The sequence below is a fragment of the Glycine max genome, chromosome 10, assembly GCF_000004515.6.
Source record: "Glycine max cultivar Williams 82 chromosome 10, Glycine_max_v4.0, whole genome shotgun sequence".
NCBI lineage: Eukaryota > Viridiplantae > Streptophyta > Magnoliopsida > Fabales > Fabaceae > Glycine > Glycine max.
Window position 1 is genome coordinate 500,017 of NC_038246.2, and position 16,601 is coordinate 516,617.

The following is a 16,601-nucleotide window of genomic DNA, read 5'->3' on the forward strand; positions in this document are numbered from 1 at the left end:
TTCTAGCATGCCTTTGACTCATTTGGAGCATTTATATATAACTGGTATAAGATTTTTTTTTATTTTTTTTTGCGAACTCCCTTAATGTTGGAAGCATACAAATCCAGCATGTACACTCAACTTTCTTTTTGTACTCATAATGGTGCAATCTGATGGAGCAATCATGACTACCACCCATATATGAAAATTCCTATGTTAGAAACATATGGGAGTTGGCCAGAATCGAACTATATGGGAGGGGGTTGTGAACTTATGATTAATGGTTAACCTTATACCAACAAGAAATGCAGCATTTAAAATAGTGTCCTCCTGCGAAAAACTATAAAAATGGCCTGTTCCAAATTATAAATGAATAGGTAACAAGTACTACTTTGAATGTTTAAGAAATTTTGGAGTTTGAACTCCAACTTCATTTAGTTATAGCTTTATAATCAAATGCATCAAGAACATATACAACATTAGGCGTCATTAAATTGAATATTAGGTTTCTAGCAAATGGTCATATTGCTGACCAACAATGTCATTGATCATTCTAATGATAAACTTAACTTAACTAATAAACTCCGTAGTCAATGTTTGATTCGACTTATTTCAAAGAAATAATGACTAATTCTTGTCAACTTAAAAACCCTTTTAAAATATAGGCGATTGTTTCCTTCTAACAAATTTATTCCAAAGATCCTAACTTACAATAGTGTGTGCATCAATCTCTCTGTAAGCATGTGTCCCTCACAACAGATATCATCCAAGATTCTGAGTAACATACTTGTCAAATAAATAGTAAAAAACAAGTTTTATAATGTTACGGTGATTCAAGATTAATGTCAAAAAAAATAATTATGAAAAGTATGGCCCTGTAACCAACATCTAAAAATAACTACGATACAATAATCAGTTTGTAACGCAACATAACCATGTACACAAAATATTGCCAAATAGCATAAGACCACCAGCTCGAAATGTAACCACATTTAAACGTACAAAATAAAAAAATAAAAATCATATGCCCGATTTGCATAACAAATCATCAGATAGTCTGCAGTTACAAACTTGATGTGTGCTATACTGCATTTTCCTCAAATCGACATTGCTCAGTTAAGCTTTTACCCACTCCAAATGTTGAAATACTAAACATCAGAAGTGTAAATCTGAAAGTTAAAAAGCTATCCAGGAAGCAGGCTGGCATAACCAATCAGATTGATTAATCTATTCTTCCACAATCATGCAAAAATATAATTTGGTGTTTCATCATATAACCACGAGTTGCTGCTTTGAAATGCTCATTTTGTAAATCTTGATCTGTATAGGCTGAGAGCAACATATCCCACCGTCACAATTCTGCCATCAAAGAATCGTCCGTGCAAACTATGTGCTGCCGAACAACATGCTTCAGCTCTTCCATACTCAACAAGAACAGAACCTGGTTTAAATACATGACCATAAATATCCTCTTCCGTGTCAATGCTCTTTTGGGGACTAACCAATTCTGCACTGATATCCCATTCAGAAAAGCCTTCCTGAAATGCACAAACTGTGTCTTTAGATTCCATATTATTTTCAATATTCACATCAATATCGTTAGCAACCATCTTATCATAAAATTCTGGCCCATCATTGGGTGTATCTTGTTGATCAGGACATTCTTGAATGATACTACAAGGTATGCCCTTATCCCCCACATCTTCTACTGCTGAATCATCCACGTGTTCTCTACATGATTTATAGTCAAAAACTTCAGCATTTTTATCAACATAAACACAGCTACCCTCGTCAACTTTAACTTCTTCCATTTCATTGTTATCATGGATTTCCATCCCATTTGTTCCTTCAAAGTCGGGGTAAGTAGCCTTGTCAGAAAAACTAGATTCTGTATTATTAGTAATACAGTTTGTGTCTTGAGAAACTTCTTTAGCATCCACTTTGTTTATGACTTTGCATTCTTCTAATTTGGTTGCTAAATTCTCGCCACTGCTATGCTTGACTACATTAATTGATTTAATAGTCCCAAATCTGCAAGATCAAAAAGGACTACATACAATAAATGTGTATAATTTATAAAGTTTAAAATTATAAATAATTCCAGAGAAAAAACAAATACTAGCTTGATTTATGACCTTGCACATTCCAACCGTACATCATCCAAAATTTCTTCAATGGCCATGTCGGATAAAGACAAAATAGTGTCTGCTGCAAACTATTCATATTTTACACAAACAGAAATCATCAAAATATGTAATGTAACTAACAATAATATTACAAGAAAAGCATATATTTGACACAAAGCAAGCACGTCTTAAGCAAGAGCCCAACAAAGATTTTTACAAGTCTAGTGCTCCTTTTCATGTGAAAGACAACTATCATCAAAATGTGGATTAAGTACAGGCAACTAGTTTACTTGAAACTAAGACTGATAGAAATTGAATCAGCCAAAGATTACAATAAAAAATAAATTAGGAATCTTTAAAGTGAATTGCTCTCTCAACTTGGCTCTGAATAAAGATGATTCAGATTCAAGTAAGAGAAGCTAGAACTCTAGTATACAGAGTGTTTGCATTATTCCATGAAATTGAAGAGTCTTCCATCTCCTACCCAATCTTCTAACAAAATTCCAAAACAGACCCTTCCCCATTATTTATTTTCCCTCCTACTCACTGATTATGCTCTCAACTGTCCAACAGACATGTCTGTTAGAACTGTGGTCAACAGTAACAGCTATTCTCTGGTCTAAATCCCTTACAGCCCCTCCATTCCTTCTAATAGACCTTCTTGAAAGGAGGCCAAACAAAAACATTTATACGGAAAATTTCAATTTAACACTAGAAGCATTAAAAAATTGAATTCCTATCATATAAAACAGCTAACAGACACTTCAAAAAATAGAAAGGGGAAAAAAGAGCCCACTGAAATTGAACGAAAATATAATAATCTCAAGCTAAATAAAAAATTGCATACCACATTATTAATCTCTAGTACTTGTGTTGGCTTTCTGAGCAGTGGTTTTGCATGCTCTGGAACCCCATAAGACAGTGATTCACCAGCATTTTCCTGGAATATTTTTATTTATGTAAAAAATTATGGATATAATTCAAAGGCAATCAAGGAATCATATCCAAGGATTAGAATAGACTAAAGGGATGAATGGATGGCGAAGTTACCAAGGGTGATGCATCAGGCATAGCCTGAAGAACTGTTAATACTTCCCCTCCCAGCTTCATACCATTCAAACCAGCACAGGCTTTGATGGTAACAGAGTGGTCCACGTACTGAACAGATGGCTCAAATCAGTGTTCAATAAAACAAAAAAGAGATTACAACAGGAAAGATAACAATAGCAAATAATAGTATACATGCTTTTAGGGTTTTTTCATCTTAGAATTGAAAAAGATACTAAAGAAAAAATAACAGCTTCTGCAAGAGCTCATATAGACAAGAGGAACCATAATATGCCAAAATTCATAAAAATTAAATCCAAAAACCAACCCATTATATTGTTTACATTTTTAAATTGAATTTGACTCTTCTAAACTAAGGATGCACTTTAAACGAATAGGTGTTGAGTTATTATTAAACTCTAATAACTTGATTTTCAGATCGAAGGATATAATTCAGCATGTTTCCCTCTATAGCGCACCCCACTTTAAAGGAGTCAAATCCCTAGCACATATTGGGTTTATCCTGCCAAAATCCCTAAAGAGAATGGCTAAGTAAGTACTTTTTCCAGGATTGTGTGCACCTATGATAAACCAACCCAAAGGCAGCAGTTTAATTAGGTTAATTTTGATGATTTTGTTTGTCTGCTGGAATTACAAGGAATGGTCCAATTACTGGTTTGAGTTTTCTAAGACCATTCAATTGGCTCAGAAAAAGAATGCTTGAATCATCATCTTAAAATGACAGTGTCACTTAACTAAAGAAAACATAAGCTTCAAAAGGCACACAAATGGCCGTCTTAGTTGTTGAAGAAGATTTCTTACTCCAGGGCAACATCCCATCCCCACACCCTAACAGGAGAAAAAATATTTCTTTTCTTTGCACTTGGAGCTGAACAGAAACTGAATTTGTAAAAACAATGATGAAAAGTACACAACAGATGGAGGATTTTAGAAAATATCAATGGACATAGTTGAGGGGGGAAAAAAGAAATATTTACAAATGAAAAACACAAAATACCTCGTCAACATAATTTCTTTCTAACATAAGTATTTACAAATGGACCCTTGAGCCACTTGGGATTTGCTCAGGTTGGTACACAAGCAGGTAAGTGTAAATAGTAATACTTCTATTGTACAAAAGCTAATAAAACTATTAAAAAATAAATAAGAAAGAAATGCAGCCTTACCTCGAGAAAAGCACATGGTCCATTGTTGACCTTCGTTTCAAAGTGGTAAGCCTTCAAAGATCCAAACACACCAGCAATCTCCATAAGCTAGAGAAGAAAATATGAAAAATAAATAGGCCTTAGTCACATGAAAGCTTAAGTAAGAACATTTAGTTACTAGATGGAGTACCAAAAATCCAAAAGGTCTTAAAAAGTTAGATTTTGAAAAATAAGGGATTTTCATTTCTTAATAATTACCATCTCTGAAGAAAGATGATTTGAAATTCCACCAATGAAGATCTGCCACAACATAAAAGATACAATCATTAGAAAAACAATTAATTGAGAAAAAAATAAGCCAATTAGCAACATATAAACAAGAACAAATTAATTTAAACTAAAACTGTCCGATTAAGCAAGAATGCAAGATGAATACTTTAGGATATGTTTAGCCCAAGTTTTTTCCTGCTTAAAAGCTACTTTTAAATTAAAACTAAAAATATGAACTTAAAGAAAGGTAGAAGTTGTTGTTTGTCAGTTTTCATTTTTTTTAACTTAAAAGCTCAGGAATGAATGTTGTTGTTTCCAGTGCCAAAGCCAATATTACTGCACTAACAAGATGTTGGGTTTCATTGTTTCAATGAAACATCTCCATCTGCCAAAAAAATCCTAATTTCTTCACTGAAGATTTGAGAATTTGTAATTGTAAGTCCGTTTGAAATATTCAGACTGCAAGGATTCTTCTCCTTTTCCCACATTTTCGTTTTGTTATGATTGATTTTTGCAAACTCTGCAGGGTCTCAGATCAATTATTACTTTCTATTCAAATATTAGGGGATTTATGACTTTAGCAATTTTTCACTAAATTTCTGACTATTAAACTTCTAAAATTATTTCACATCCCAAATCCATCATAAAGTCATAAACCCCCAAAATATTTGAATACAAATAATAATACTAACTTGAAGGTTTTATTAGGTAGAAAAAATAGAAAATAGGACCAAGTTTGCTTAATTTTGAAAATGGAATGCCTCAATTAGGTCAAAAAAACTTGGGGACCAAATTGAACAAATTCCAAACTAAAGTGACCAAAGCAATTAAGGCTAATAACAATGAATTAGAATGAGTACGAGAGCAGCAAAACTAGTACAAGTTTAAAGCAATAACACGGTTCATAGTCACTCAAATATTATTTACCTAAATGTTATAAAGTGGCACATTCTTGCTAGTATAACAATACTCTACTGTCCTATAATCAATGTCTATGCCAACTGTCAGACATGTGTATAAACAAAAGCATAACCAAAAGTTGTGTATAACTAAAGAGGCACAAGTGATTTGGCACTTGTGTCCCCTTAACTAAGGGCTGGGTTCAATCCCCATCTTGGGAATAGTTTCACAACTAAAGGTACTCATTTACCACAGTGAAACGTCACGTTCCACTATGCAACAAAAAGATGAAGCCATGCAGTGAAAAGAGTATGTGCGATTCAACCATGCATGTAAGAGAAAAGTGCATCCTAAGCATTCAGATTGACACTTACACATGAAAGTAAAATTATTGTTTTGCATGCATACCTTGTGAGGTGAATCAATTACGACATCACTTATTGAGACAGCAACATCCACTGATCTCGCTGGTTCACCAGTCTGCATGAAAATAGCAATTGTCTGAAAACCTGCTACATGGATGATAACCACAATATACCTTAGAATTCTAAAGCTTACAAGAAGGCATTAGTTTGTAATATTGAGTGATAGAAATAAAAAAAAAATTAAGATCAGTTGACATTAACCGTACTTTTAAGATAAAGAAAGCGAGCAACATAAGTAACACAACAAACAAAAATGTAAAAACACAAGATTAGCCACCAATACAAAATCCAGCCAACAACTTCTCACTTACATCAGAAATGAGCCCAAAAAAAAACTAAAATGAGTACCAGACATCTAAGCACGTACAATATTATACATTTAATTTATAGTATTCTTTAGAGAAGCTGTTCCATGTATACATAAAATAAATTATGCGACATAAAAACAGCTTCCTCTTTCACAGGTTAGAATCATCGTAGAGGAACCCAGAGATAAAAAAAGTCAAAGAACAAGATGTCTCCTTTGTTTTCTCTAGGTGATTGAGGAAAAAGGATAATTAAATTCAAGATGTTTTTTCCTTACAAATACTGCATCAACAAAAATACCAATTCATTAGTGTTGCCACATATCAGATCATTAATACCATGCATAGTCACAGCAAATACTATCAAATAACATAGCAAAAAAGAAAAGAAAAATATTCCAAACACTTAAATATTTTATTCTTTTGATGCAATTTTCAGATGTAAAGACAACCTGCACACTGCACAGTATAAAAAAAAATTGAGACATAAAATGGAGGCCTCCATCTAACAGAACCAAAATAATCACATTTTTTTTGTCATGCAATTATGTGGCATGTGGCAAATCCCTGCAAAACAGCATACTTGTTCTGTCACAAAGTCAAATGATCTTGAGATCATAAACAAAATGATCAGAATAACCATCAAGATCAAATCACCCTTTAGCAATTAAGTTACACATGTATATTCAACCTCAGTAATGGCATGTAAGGATGGAATACTAGAGGGCTTTTTAAGACACTCTACATTCCTTTAAGCTTTTGTAACAAGTACATAGCATTAGTGTATTAAAATTAACTACAGTTAGAAAAGAACATTTAGATTAATATGTACTTATGTAGACATACTCCAAATTAAGCAAGGTTCTTCGAGCAAAGTCTGTATTGTGTGTCAAGTGATGAAAATCAACGCACATAAAATTTTATCTGAAAGGGGAGAAGATACCAAGTAAAGAATGGTGAATACACCTTGCGCTATTTTAGGTAAGATGTACTTCATCTAAATTAATCAACGATGACATGCTTTCAGCACGCAACATAACCCAAATTTTCAAGCCTAGGGACATTGGATATGAAGATAAATTAGGATCCCAAGGAAAAGTACAAAGCGGGCATTGGAACCGAGAGTGACAGAAGAAACTCAGAAATAACTTGCAACCCATAGCACTTACATGCTGAATATAACAAACAAAGCATGAGATCATAATTAGCATTGTCAGAGCAGCCTAGAACAATAACCCTGAAACATTGGCCAGCTAAATCCTGGTAACGCATCAAACTTGCCAATACACCTGGAAGTCTTCTTAATTAGGAGTCAGCTTCATCACCATCCAGAATGTGTATTACGAAATACCCCATATAAACATCCTATTTAAAAGATTCCAATACTAGGGTCAGAAAATATCTCATAAAATGGAACAAGCAGATCACTCCATGTGAATTATAAAGCTCTTGAAGCTACAGAAGCGGTTTCTAGCATTTGGTTATGAACAATATGAATTTATTGTCCAAATGTCCAAGAAACCTATCACTGAATATGTCATGAAACAAAATTCCAAGTTAATTAAGTACACCCTCACCAGCATTACCCAGAGGATTGGAATTGTGTCTTTCAGGCTAAGTTCAGATTTAAGGCTTCAAGGCTGAGGACAAGACAGCCGCTAAAAGATAGGACTTACCAACACACACAATTCTTCAGTGACAACAAAATTAAACTAGAAATTGTTGCCTTTTATTATAATTTTTTTATCACGTTGTTTATCTATAACCCAAAATTAGGATCTAATACTCTTGTTATATTCTTCAAGCATAAATTCACACACAAATGACAAAACAAAATTTATTTGCAACAAATGCAATATTACTCACCTTTTGGTTCATTTGGATGAGTATATCAGTGGAAAAAATCCAGTGGGGAAAGATACACAAGCATCATAGTTATCCTGTCAACTAAAATGTGCATCATGACAATACTTCTACAACACAATAGTTGCCAATTAGGGTCATTAGTTTTCTTCTGAGAACAAAAATTATCAAACTAATTTATAGTACAGGCCATGGTAGTAAAAAACGAGATTCTACCCCGACTCGGAAAGGGGTTACAGAATTGTAAACCGTGAAATCGTAACTTGAAGCATACATTCTACAAGACTTATAAAATTAAAATATATGAATATAAATTCTTATATATGCATCTAACATAGTAAAATTATGATAAAAAAAAACTTATATTTGCACGCAGAAAACAGAGAAAGGGAAGAAGGAAGGTTTGTGCCTTCAGTCCCTTCATTGCCAGTGCCTTGTGTTGTGCGTAAACAGAGAAAGAGAAGATGGAGAGGTTTCATTTTTTGAGAATCGAGACTCAATTCAGAATATGGAGAGGTTATTACTTATTAGACGTGTGCAAGTGTGTTGACTGTTGTCAATTCAGTTTTGGCCTTTTGGGTTGTCTTAACGTTTTTTGGGCTATTAGGTTGTTCTGTTTTAAAAAACAATGTTTTGAGCATTGGGCTTTTAGGTTTTTAAGGCCCAAAAAGTAAAAAATTTCCTACTCAGAACCGTTTGCTTCAGGAACAGAAAAAATGCACATTCAAGCATTTCTACAAGTTTAAGCGGCAATTTTACGAGTTCGATCAGAAAGCGAGTCTGCACGGAAACACACTTGCAAAGCCTTGGCAGAATCGTACGATTCTACGAGTTTCCTCTCGTTCTTGACTACCATGGTGCAGGCACCATTGACTACATCCGCATGAATTTTTTATTTTGCATAAAACATAACCATGAAAAGAAAGTACATTTTAAACACCTCTAGAGCTAAACAAACATTTATTTAAGTAATTCAAATTTCTAAAGTTACTTATACATAGGCCAGTTACAAGAAGGTTCAATTGTCTGTAATTCTGTATTCTATGTCAAATACCTGTACTTAACATGATTAATACTAATAAATGGTTGTAAATTCATAATTTTTTAAGAAACAATAAAAATCTCTGCTGCAACCAGCTCAGAAACATTAAACAATTTTTTTGTATTGCAAAGTGACCACCTCCTATCAAAATTAAAAAAAAAAAAAATTAATTCGTGGCAAGCACTGGGTGTGTCCTTAATCTTTGGAGCACCTTTTTGCAAAAATTAGGTGGCAAAGATTCTGTGGCAGGGTGCTGTTTCCACAAAACTTGCCTTGGAATAGGATTAACTATCTTTGGTGTTCAGCACACAGCTATTCCAAGGAAGTTGCTGTAGATTTACTAGTTTAGTTTCTAAGTTTCTTCTATCACAACCAATTCTCCCCCTAGTAGTATTTTTGCTCTCTTCTTTCGGGCAAAATTATTTTTACTACTATAGAATAAAAGTATTAAAAACATCACTTTCCAAAAATAATATAGCTAAGAAATTCAGTGATACAATATATGGAACAACTTAGAGAGCAGAGAAAGAATGCACAACATAAACTCATCTTTAGAAAGGCAAGTCAATTTGATGTGTTTTGCAGGGAAAATTAACTAAAACCTAAAATTATATTCAAGACACAAGCAAAACCACACAGCTGAAAGGAAAAACAATTCAGGTACACATTTTAAGATAAATAAATTAGAAATAGTCAAAAAAGTCAAAACTCAAATTAATTGCATTTTCCATCACAGAAACTTGAGACAACATACACTTAAAAAAAAATTATTCATTACTTTTAGATTCTCAAATGAAACATTCAACTTAAATCTAGAGCACAAGAACAATAAAATCCAATGAATTTTATAAATGTCCAGCCTCAGTATCTGTTTCTTCATGGACAGAGAGTAGACAGAATAACAGAAAAGGTTAAGTTCTATAAAAACAGGAGTGACTAACTAATCTAACATCATTGCAATTACAAAACATCAAAAAGTTCACATTAACTATTAAGTATGTAAATATTAAACGAGGGGATACAACCTTTGCAGATGCACAATAACTTAAATCATCCCTACATTCAGTTATGATGGGAAGGTCAGTAATGGAAATAAAATACTGTTTTACAACACACCTGCAAAATCATTTGAAGTTGAAAACAGAAACAAATTATATTTTTTTTTATATTATCCATATTTCATAGCACATAATCTTGGAGCTGCATCTTGAATTTTATAAATCAGAAAATTTTAGAACATCTCAAATCAGAAAGAAAAAAGCCTTTTATAAGAAAATCACACCATTAGTCTGGGTCCTTTAAACTACTCTTTGGTAACCAATGATGAAAATTAACTAACAAATTCTAAAGTCTATATTAGGTTCTGCAGTATGACAACAAACAATCCAATGATTCATTGATCAAGACCAGTCATAACACAATATCTGATAGACCCCCTAGTACAAGGGCATATGCAACAGGTAGACGGGGAAGTTGAGAATCAGCAAATATGAGGGAAAGGAGGAAAGAATAGTGAATATTCAATTGCAGCATAACGGGATGCCCATCTAGGAGTGAAAAATGACAGAATTTGGCTTGGAGGGATGAGATAAATGTGAAGAGCAGAAAGAGCAACAGTTAGGCAAAATTGTGTAAGAGTTTAGACAGGGAGGTGGGCAGACCCTCAAAAATCTGTATGTACTTCTATATTTTCTTTCTTTTAGTGTAACCAAGTCAGTTTCCGTATTGTAAGGAGCTATACTCCAGTGTATCTCATAAAAGTAAAAATCAGTTCCTATCAATATCTCAAATTTCTACAATGGATTCTTCACAGTTTGAGGAAAAGAAAAACATAAGTTACAAAACTTCAGGATTCAGACCAATTTACCAAAAATGGTTTCAGTAGTCAGAAATTTTAGAGCCAATTTTCAGTTGTAATAGACACTTTGTCAATGAAGTTTTAAAACAAAAAAAAAATGAAATCGTCAGGATATACGAGTCAAGCGTTGAAAAAGGAAAATATCTCCAGCTTCAATCATTAAATATTTAATCAAATATGGATACAACAAGGGTCATGCATGTCACAGGCTTTTGACATCAACAGAGAAAGCTGTTGTTTAATTTGGGCTTCCGTACAATTTTGACAGATTTTGAAATAGAAAGTTCACAAAGAAATTCATGCTGCAAATCTCTGGATCTTCTAAGATCCATTGAATGTAATGTGCAGCTTGGCAACTAATGGAAATTTACAGCATTGATTAATACAAATATAATACCAAACAATTACAGAAAAGCTAAGCAAATACTTGTATTTAATTCATAAATGCACATACAATAGGAAGTTACGAACCGAAATGTTTTTTTTATTATTCGCCATCCTAAAGACAAACTACCAGGTGTCTATAAAAGGAAGTCAGATTAATGTAACATAAACATAAAAATTAGGCAAAGAGATAGAGCTGCATATTTTTCATTTCCCTTTTAAATAGGAAATAGTTTTATTCAGTTTAAAAACAACCATATATCATTCAGAAAAATCCGCAACTTCATTTATCAAAGGATAAATTATCCATTTTAAACAAAAACATTGTAAAATGATCATGTCATAAAATTCAAGAAACCTAAACATAAACAAAAGGATAGAAGAATGCACAAGCATAATGGAATCTTTTCAAATTGAAACATCACCATCAACACAGCATCAATAAGCAAACCAAATTCAAACAAAAATCAGAAATGGCTGCATAATTTTTTGAGTAAACCAACTATATTTTGCCAATTAAAAGCAAGTACAGGTAAGCAAAATAAGTGGTAAGACAACTTTCATAGTTTCATCCGACAGTTCTCTATAAATGGTTGCATAATTTTTTGACTAAATCAACTACATTTTAGTGGAGGAAATACTAGAATGCAATATCTATAATGAAGCAAAAATACAAATCTAACTCTAGGAGAAAAATATCAAACACTTTAACAGCCATTATATTAACAGTTATAGTTGCAGTTATATGATACAAATGAAAGAATGAACGGATAGATAAGGTTTTCGTTCTTACTGCAACTTCAATGTAGTCTTTGGGACGTCTAATTTTCACAATGGAGCCAAATAGCATACTGCCATCAAAAGAAAGAGCAGCTGATGCATCATCAGCTGTAAGGAACTCTACAAGTGCTTGCCCCTTATCTTTATGTAACTGCAGAGAATATATACAAGAACAAATTCAAACCCATTGCTTCATAAGAGGGGGAAAACTAAATTTTCATATTTTGCACTACAGACTCACAATGCAGCAGATGCATGGTTGAGCTTGCTGGATATGATTTACACGGGCAGAGAGCAAGAGGTTATTGAAACAATCCATCACAGCTTTCTCAGAAGCAGAAGCAGGTAAATTCTCAAGATAAAGCCTTCTAATAGGCCGGGTAGCTTGTGTCAATTGGACAGAATCAATGTTGGTATTCTTCCCTGTTGATACATCACTTGGAAAAGACACAGGCAGAGGCTTCACAAGGGCTAGATCAAGAGAACTAGTTGAAACCACATCATGCATATTAGACAACACAGCACAATTTGATACTGGAAAACTTGAAGAAACAACAGCAGAAGGATTATTTGTCCCTGCAGGGGGAAGATCCCATCCAGCACGTTTCTTCTCAAGAGAATGCTTAGATGGAGAAGGAGTCTTGGCAGCGGCTTCACTTTTCCTCTTCCTTGGAGAATACCCACCAAGTCCACTTGTGGAGACACCATGTCGATGATGGTGACCACTTGAACCATTAGTTGATACTCTATTTCTATCAATATCAGGGTTCTTAGTTCTAGAACTATCTTTCAAGGAATGCATTGACAACTCTTTGCGCTCTCCATCTTGATAAGTACGTTTTTGCTCCCTTGGTGAAAAAGAAGGGGACCTTCTATCCTCACGCTCTCGACTTCTTGAACATCTCCTCTTTGCTGTTAATTCTTCATTATGAGACTTCACCTTTACCCGTCTCTCTTTCCTCTCATAAATGTGCATGTTATGATGTTTCACAGCATCTTGTTTTCTTGATGTATTCCTGTCTTGAGTTTCATCATCACCATTTTTGTATTTTCTCTTGGTTTCCCTTTCATATTTTGCCCTACCCCCTGCATGCTTATCCTTATCTGATTCTCTATAATGCTTCTTTTCAGGTACTTCTTCAGAGTCATTGCTTAACCGCTTTTTCAATTTCCACCTATTATCTCTATCTTTGTCATGCCTCTTTTCAGTAACATACATATTATGATTCTCATCCCCTCCAATGTGGTTCTTTTTCTTTATTTCCCTTTCAGATTTTGGTCTATTTGTTTCCACATAACTATCCTTATAAACTGAATCTCTTGAATGCTTATTTCCAGCTCTATACTCGGAACTATCATGAACTCGCTCATTTTTTTTATAACCAGACATCTCTTTTTCAGTCTTTTCTTTGGTTATCCTGGCTTTATTATTTAATCCAGCACTTGATTTGGTTTCCAAAATATGGTTTGCCCTTCTTTTCCCTTCAGTTAAATCATCTTCCTTTACAATGGCGCTTTCAACTTTCTTTCTAGATGTTACTTTCACTAATTCCTCCGAAACATGTTTCTCCATGCCAAAGGATAAACTTTTGTCATGTTTATAGATTCTGGCAGACTTAAAATGATCAGTAATTTTCTCTGAAGAACATCCATGTGCAGGGTCTTTTACATTTTCAAGCAGTTCTTTTTCTTTTGGTGAGTTTCCAAGCAGTTCCTTGTTTCTTCTTCTAAGCATAATCTCTTCAAAACTAAATGGCCTTGTACGGGCTGCACTCTCTTCATCACAATTATGCTCAGAAAGCCAATTGCTTTTTCCATGCTTCTCCTTTGAACGATTAGATTTGCTCATCTTGTATGATGCCAACCAATTACAAAAAGAAATTAATTGTGTCCCTACTAAGAGATTAAGGAGAGCATAACAACATGCTGAAATCTTGAAATTGCAACAACTATCAAAAGATAGATTATACTGTTCCTGAGGAAGCCAAAAAAGGAAATACAATGAGATCACAACCACATACATGCATCTATATGTAACAATTCATTCAACTAAATGAAACAGAAAGTCCATTTCAAGCATTAATATGTTTGTTGATTTCTTCCAATCATGTTATGAAGAAATGATTAACTACAAAATGAATATAACATGGATCAGGCTCCTCTAATGCAAGCAACTCACTTTTGAGAGTAAAGTGGGCAATCTAAGTTGTCAATAAGAAAAACATAGTTGATGTTACTTGTGTTTGGGAGTTGGGTTTTGGAGGGGAAGGGAAGAGGAGGAATTTTTTTTGTTTTAAATAAATATTTTCTATTTTGATATTTTGTAAATGAAAGAAATAAAATAATATATCAGCATAAATTTAAAGTCCTGAACTTTTGTTTACTTTTATAAATAGTACATAACTATCTTCATTTAAAAAAAAAAAAAAAAAAAATTGCCCTCCCTCTTCTTCCCCTTCAAAACTCAACTCCCAATCAGTTTATAAGGGAAAGGAGTGCCTAGCATTGTAATGCAACAACCACAAAAGTCTTATTCCCCAGGGTGAGATCCTCTACATGAATCATAGGACATCATTGGACTTGGTTAAATAACATAGCATTCTAATAAATAATAATAATAATAATAATTTATTATTATTATTATGTTAAACTGTAACAATTAACAAAATCAACATAAGCATGTGTGTGATTAACAGCACTACTTTCTTTCTTTTCCATTTACCCTTTGTAAAATCAATTTCTCACATTCTCAACCACCATAAGTTCCACCTCTGCAAAACACTTATATTTACATACTCAGAAAGCACAGAACTGCTAGTATTTATTTTCCCACTAGCCACTGTGAAATTGAAGTTACACTCACAAAAGCATTTTTTTTTCATTTCAATAATCTAACCTATGACCTTAATGTGCTAAATTGCAATTGCATTCCATCTCAATCCCCTAAACTATAGTCTATGATGCTTCATTGCTTCCCTCTAAAACCCTAACCTATGACCTTAATATGCTAAATTGCAATTGCATTCCATCTCAATCCCCTAAACTATAGTCTATGATGCTTCATTACTTCCCTCTAAAACCCTAACCTATGACCTTAATATGCTAAATTGCAATTGCATTCCATCTCAATCCCCTAAACTATAGTCTACGATGCTTCATTGCTTCCCTCTAAAACCCTCGATGCCTTTCAAATCAAATCCCATTAACTTCATCGCAACCAAAACCTAATATTGAAAAACGGAAAATGCTACGGCGAAGAAGAGAGACAGAACCTGGAGAGAAGAGAGTTAAGGTTGCGGCGGTTGGCGACGGTAGTAAGGGCGACGAAGCGAAGAGAGTGAGAGCAGTGCGTTATCTATAATTTACGCAATGCGTAGTATTCCCTCGTTTCATCTTCTCCTTTTATTTCTGAAATTAAATTAAAACAAACAAACAAAAAACAAATATCCCTTGTATTTTGGAATTTATTTTGAGTTTAATAGTTTTCAATAAAATTTAATTAATAGTTTTTACTTTCTCAATTAATCATTTCTAATATGTTATTATATAAAAAAATTACTGATTATATATTAAGAAATATTTATCATAAAAAATATCGATTAACCTCGATTACACCGTAAATACCCACAAAAGATAAATACTTTTTATTTTGTATAATTTATTTCATCCTTGTTAAAATTAAGATTCAAATCCATACTATTGAGTAATAATGTGAATATATTTTTACTATATATTGGTATGTGTATTAGATGACAGTGTTTATTGTACATATTATTTATTTCTTATTTTTTTTGTTAAAAATATATAAATAAGATTCTTTTTATTAAAAAAACACAATAAAAATGTATTGAAAATCACGTGTGAATTTTGATTACATTAGAATGAAAATGAAAAATTTTATAAACATGGATTCTTCGGAAAAATGTGTTAAAAATGAGTTTAATAAAAATATGTAGTTATTATAAAATTTTATATTGGTAACCAATAAAAAATTACACTTTATATGACGTTTAAGGTAATCTTTTAACATTTTTATATAGATTAAAATAGTTATTTTGAATGAAAGTTATTTTAAAATCAATTCTCTAACGATAACATTTTTAGGAGTTTTTTTTAATAAAAGTGCTTTTAAGGATTTTTCTCGATCTCTTACACTTTTCAATTTATTCTTTTTATTTTTATTATAGAATTAAATTTTAATATTTTTTACAAGAAGCTATCAATGGTAATAAATAATATTATATTAAAATATATTTGTTTCTTATAAATCTAAAATATAATTTATATGTGCAAAATATTTATTTGATACAAATTTTAATTATACATAATTTATAAATTCAAAAGTACATATTTATTATAAATTTTATCTATATAAAATAAATATTAATCTTATATATTTCACATACTAAAATATTAGTTATTTTATAAATTAATAAATTTAATATGAATGTTAATT

General features: G+C 32.6%; 1 protein-coding gene across 1 annotated transcript; it reads right to left on the reverse strand.

The window, feature by feature from the left end:
- Window positions 1-866: 866 nt before the first annotated feature.
- LOC100810537 (uncharacterized) lies at window positions 867-15,589 on the reverse strand. The gene is made up of 10 exons (XM_006588481.3): window positions 15,418-15,589; window positions 12,387-14,120; window positions 12,159-12,296; window positions 5,897-5,968; window positions 4,577-4,618; window positions 4,340-4,426; window positions 3,156-3,263; window positions 2,953-3,045; window positions 2,115-2,194; window positions 867-2,010 (listed from the first exon to the last, which is right to left on the reverse strand). The coding sequence occupies exons 2-10, from the start codon at window positions 13,992-13,994 to the stop codon at window positions 1,281-1,283; spliced, it is 2,958 nt and encodes a 985-aa protein (XP_006588544.1). The 5' UTR covers window positions 13,995-14,120; window positions 15,418-15,589; the 3' UTR covers window positions 867-1,280.
- Window positions 15,590-16,601: the final 1,012 nt, after the last annotated feature.

Coding starts and splice junctions, on each gene's coding strand:
- LOC100810537 (XM_006588481.3), bottom strand. CDS start 13,994: ATGAGCAAATCTAATCGTTCAAAGGAGAAGCATGGAAAAAGCAATTGG. Junction 4,619..5,896: donor TAATTGATTCACCTCACAAG/GTATGCATGCAA, acceptor ATGTTGTGGCAG/ATCTTCATTGGTGGAATTTC. Junction 4,427..4,576: donor ATCATCTTTCTTCAGAGATG/GTAATTATTAAG, acceptor TTTCTTCTCTAG/CTTATGGAGATTGCTGGTGT.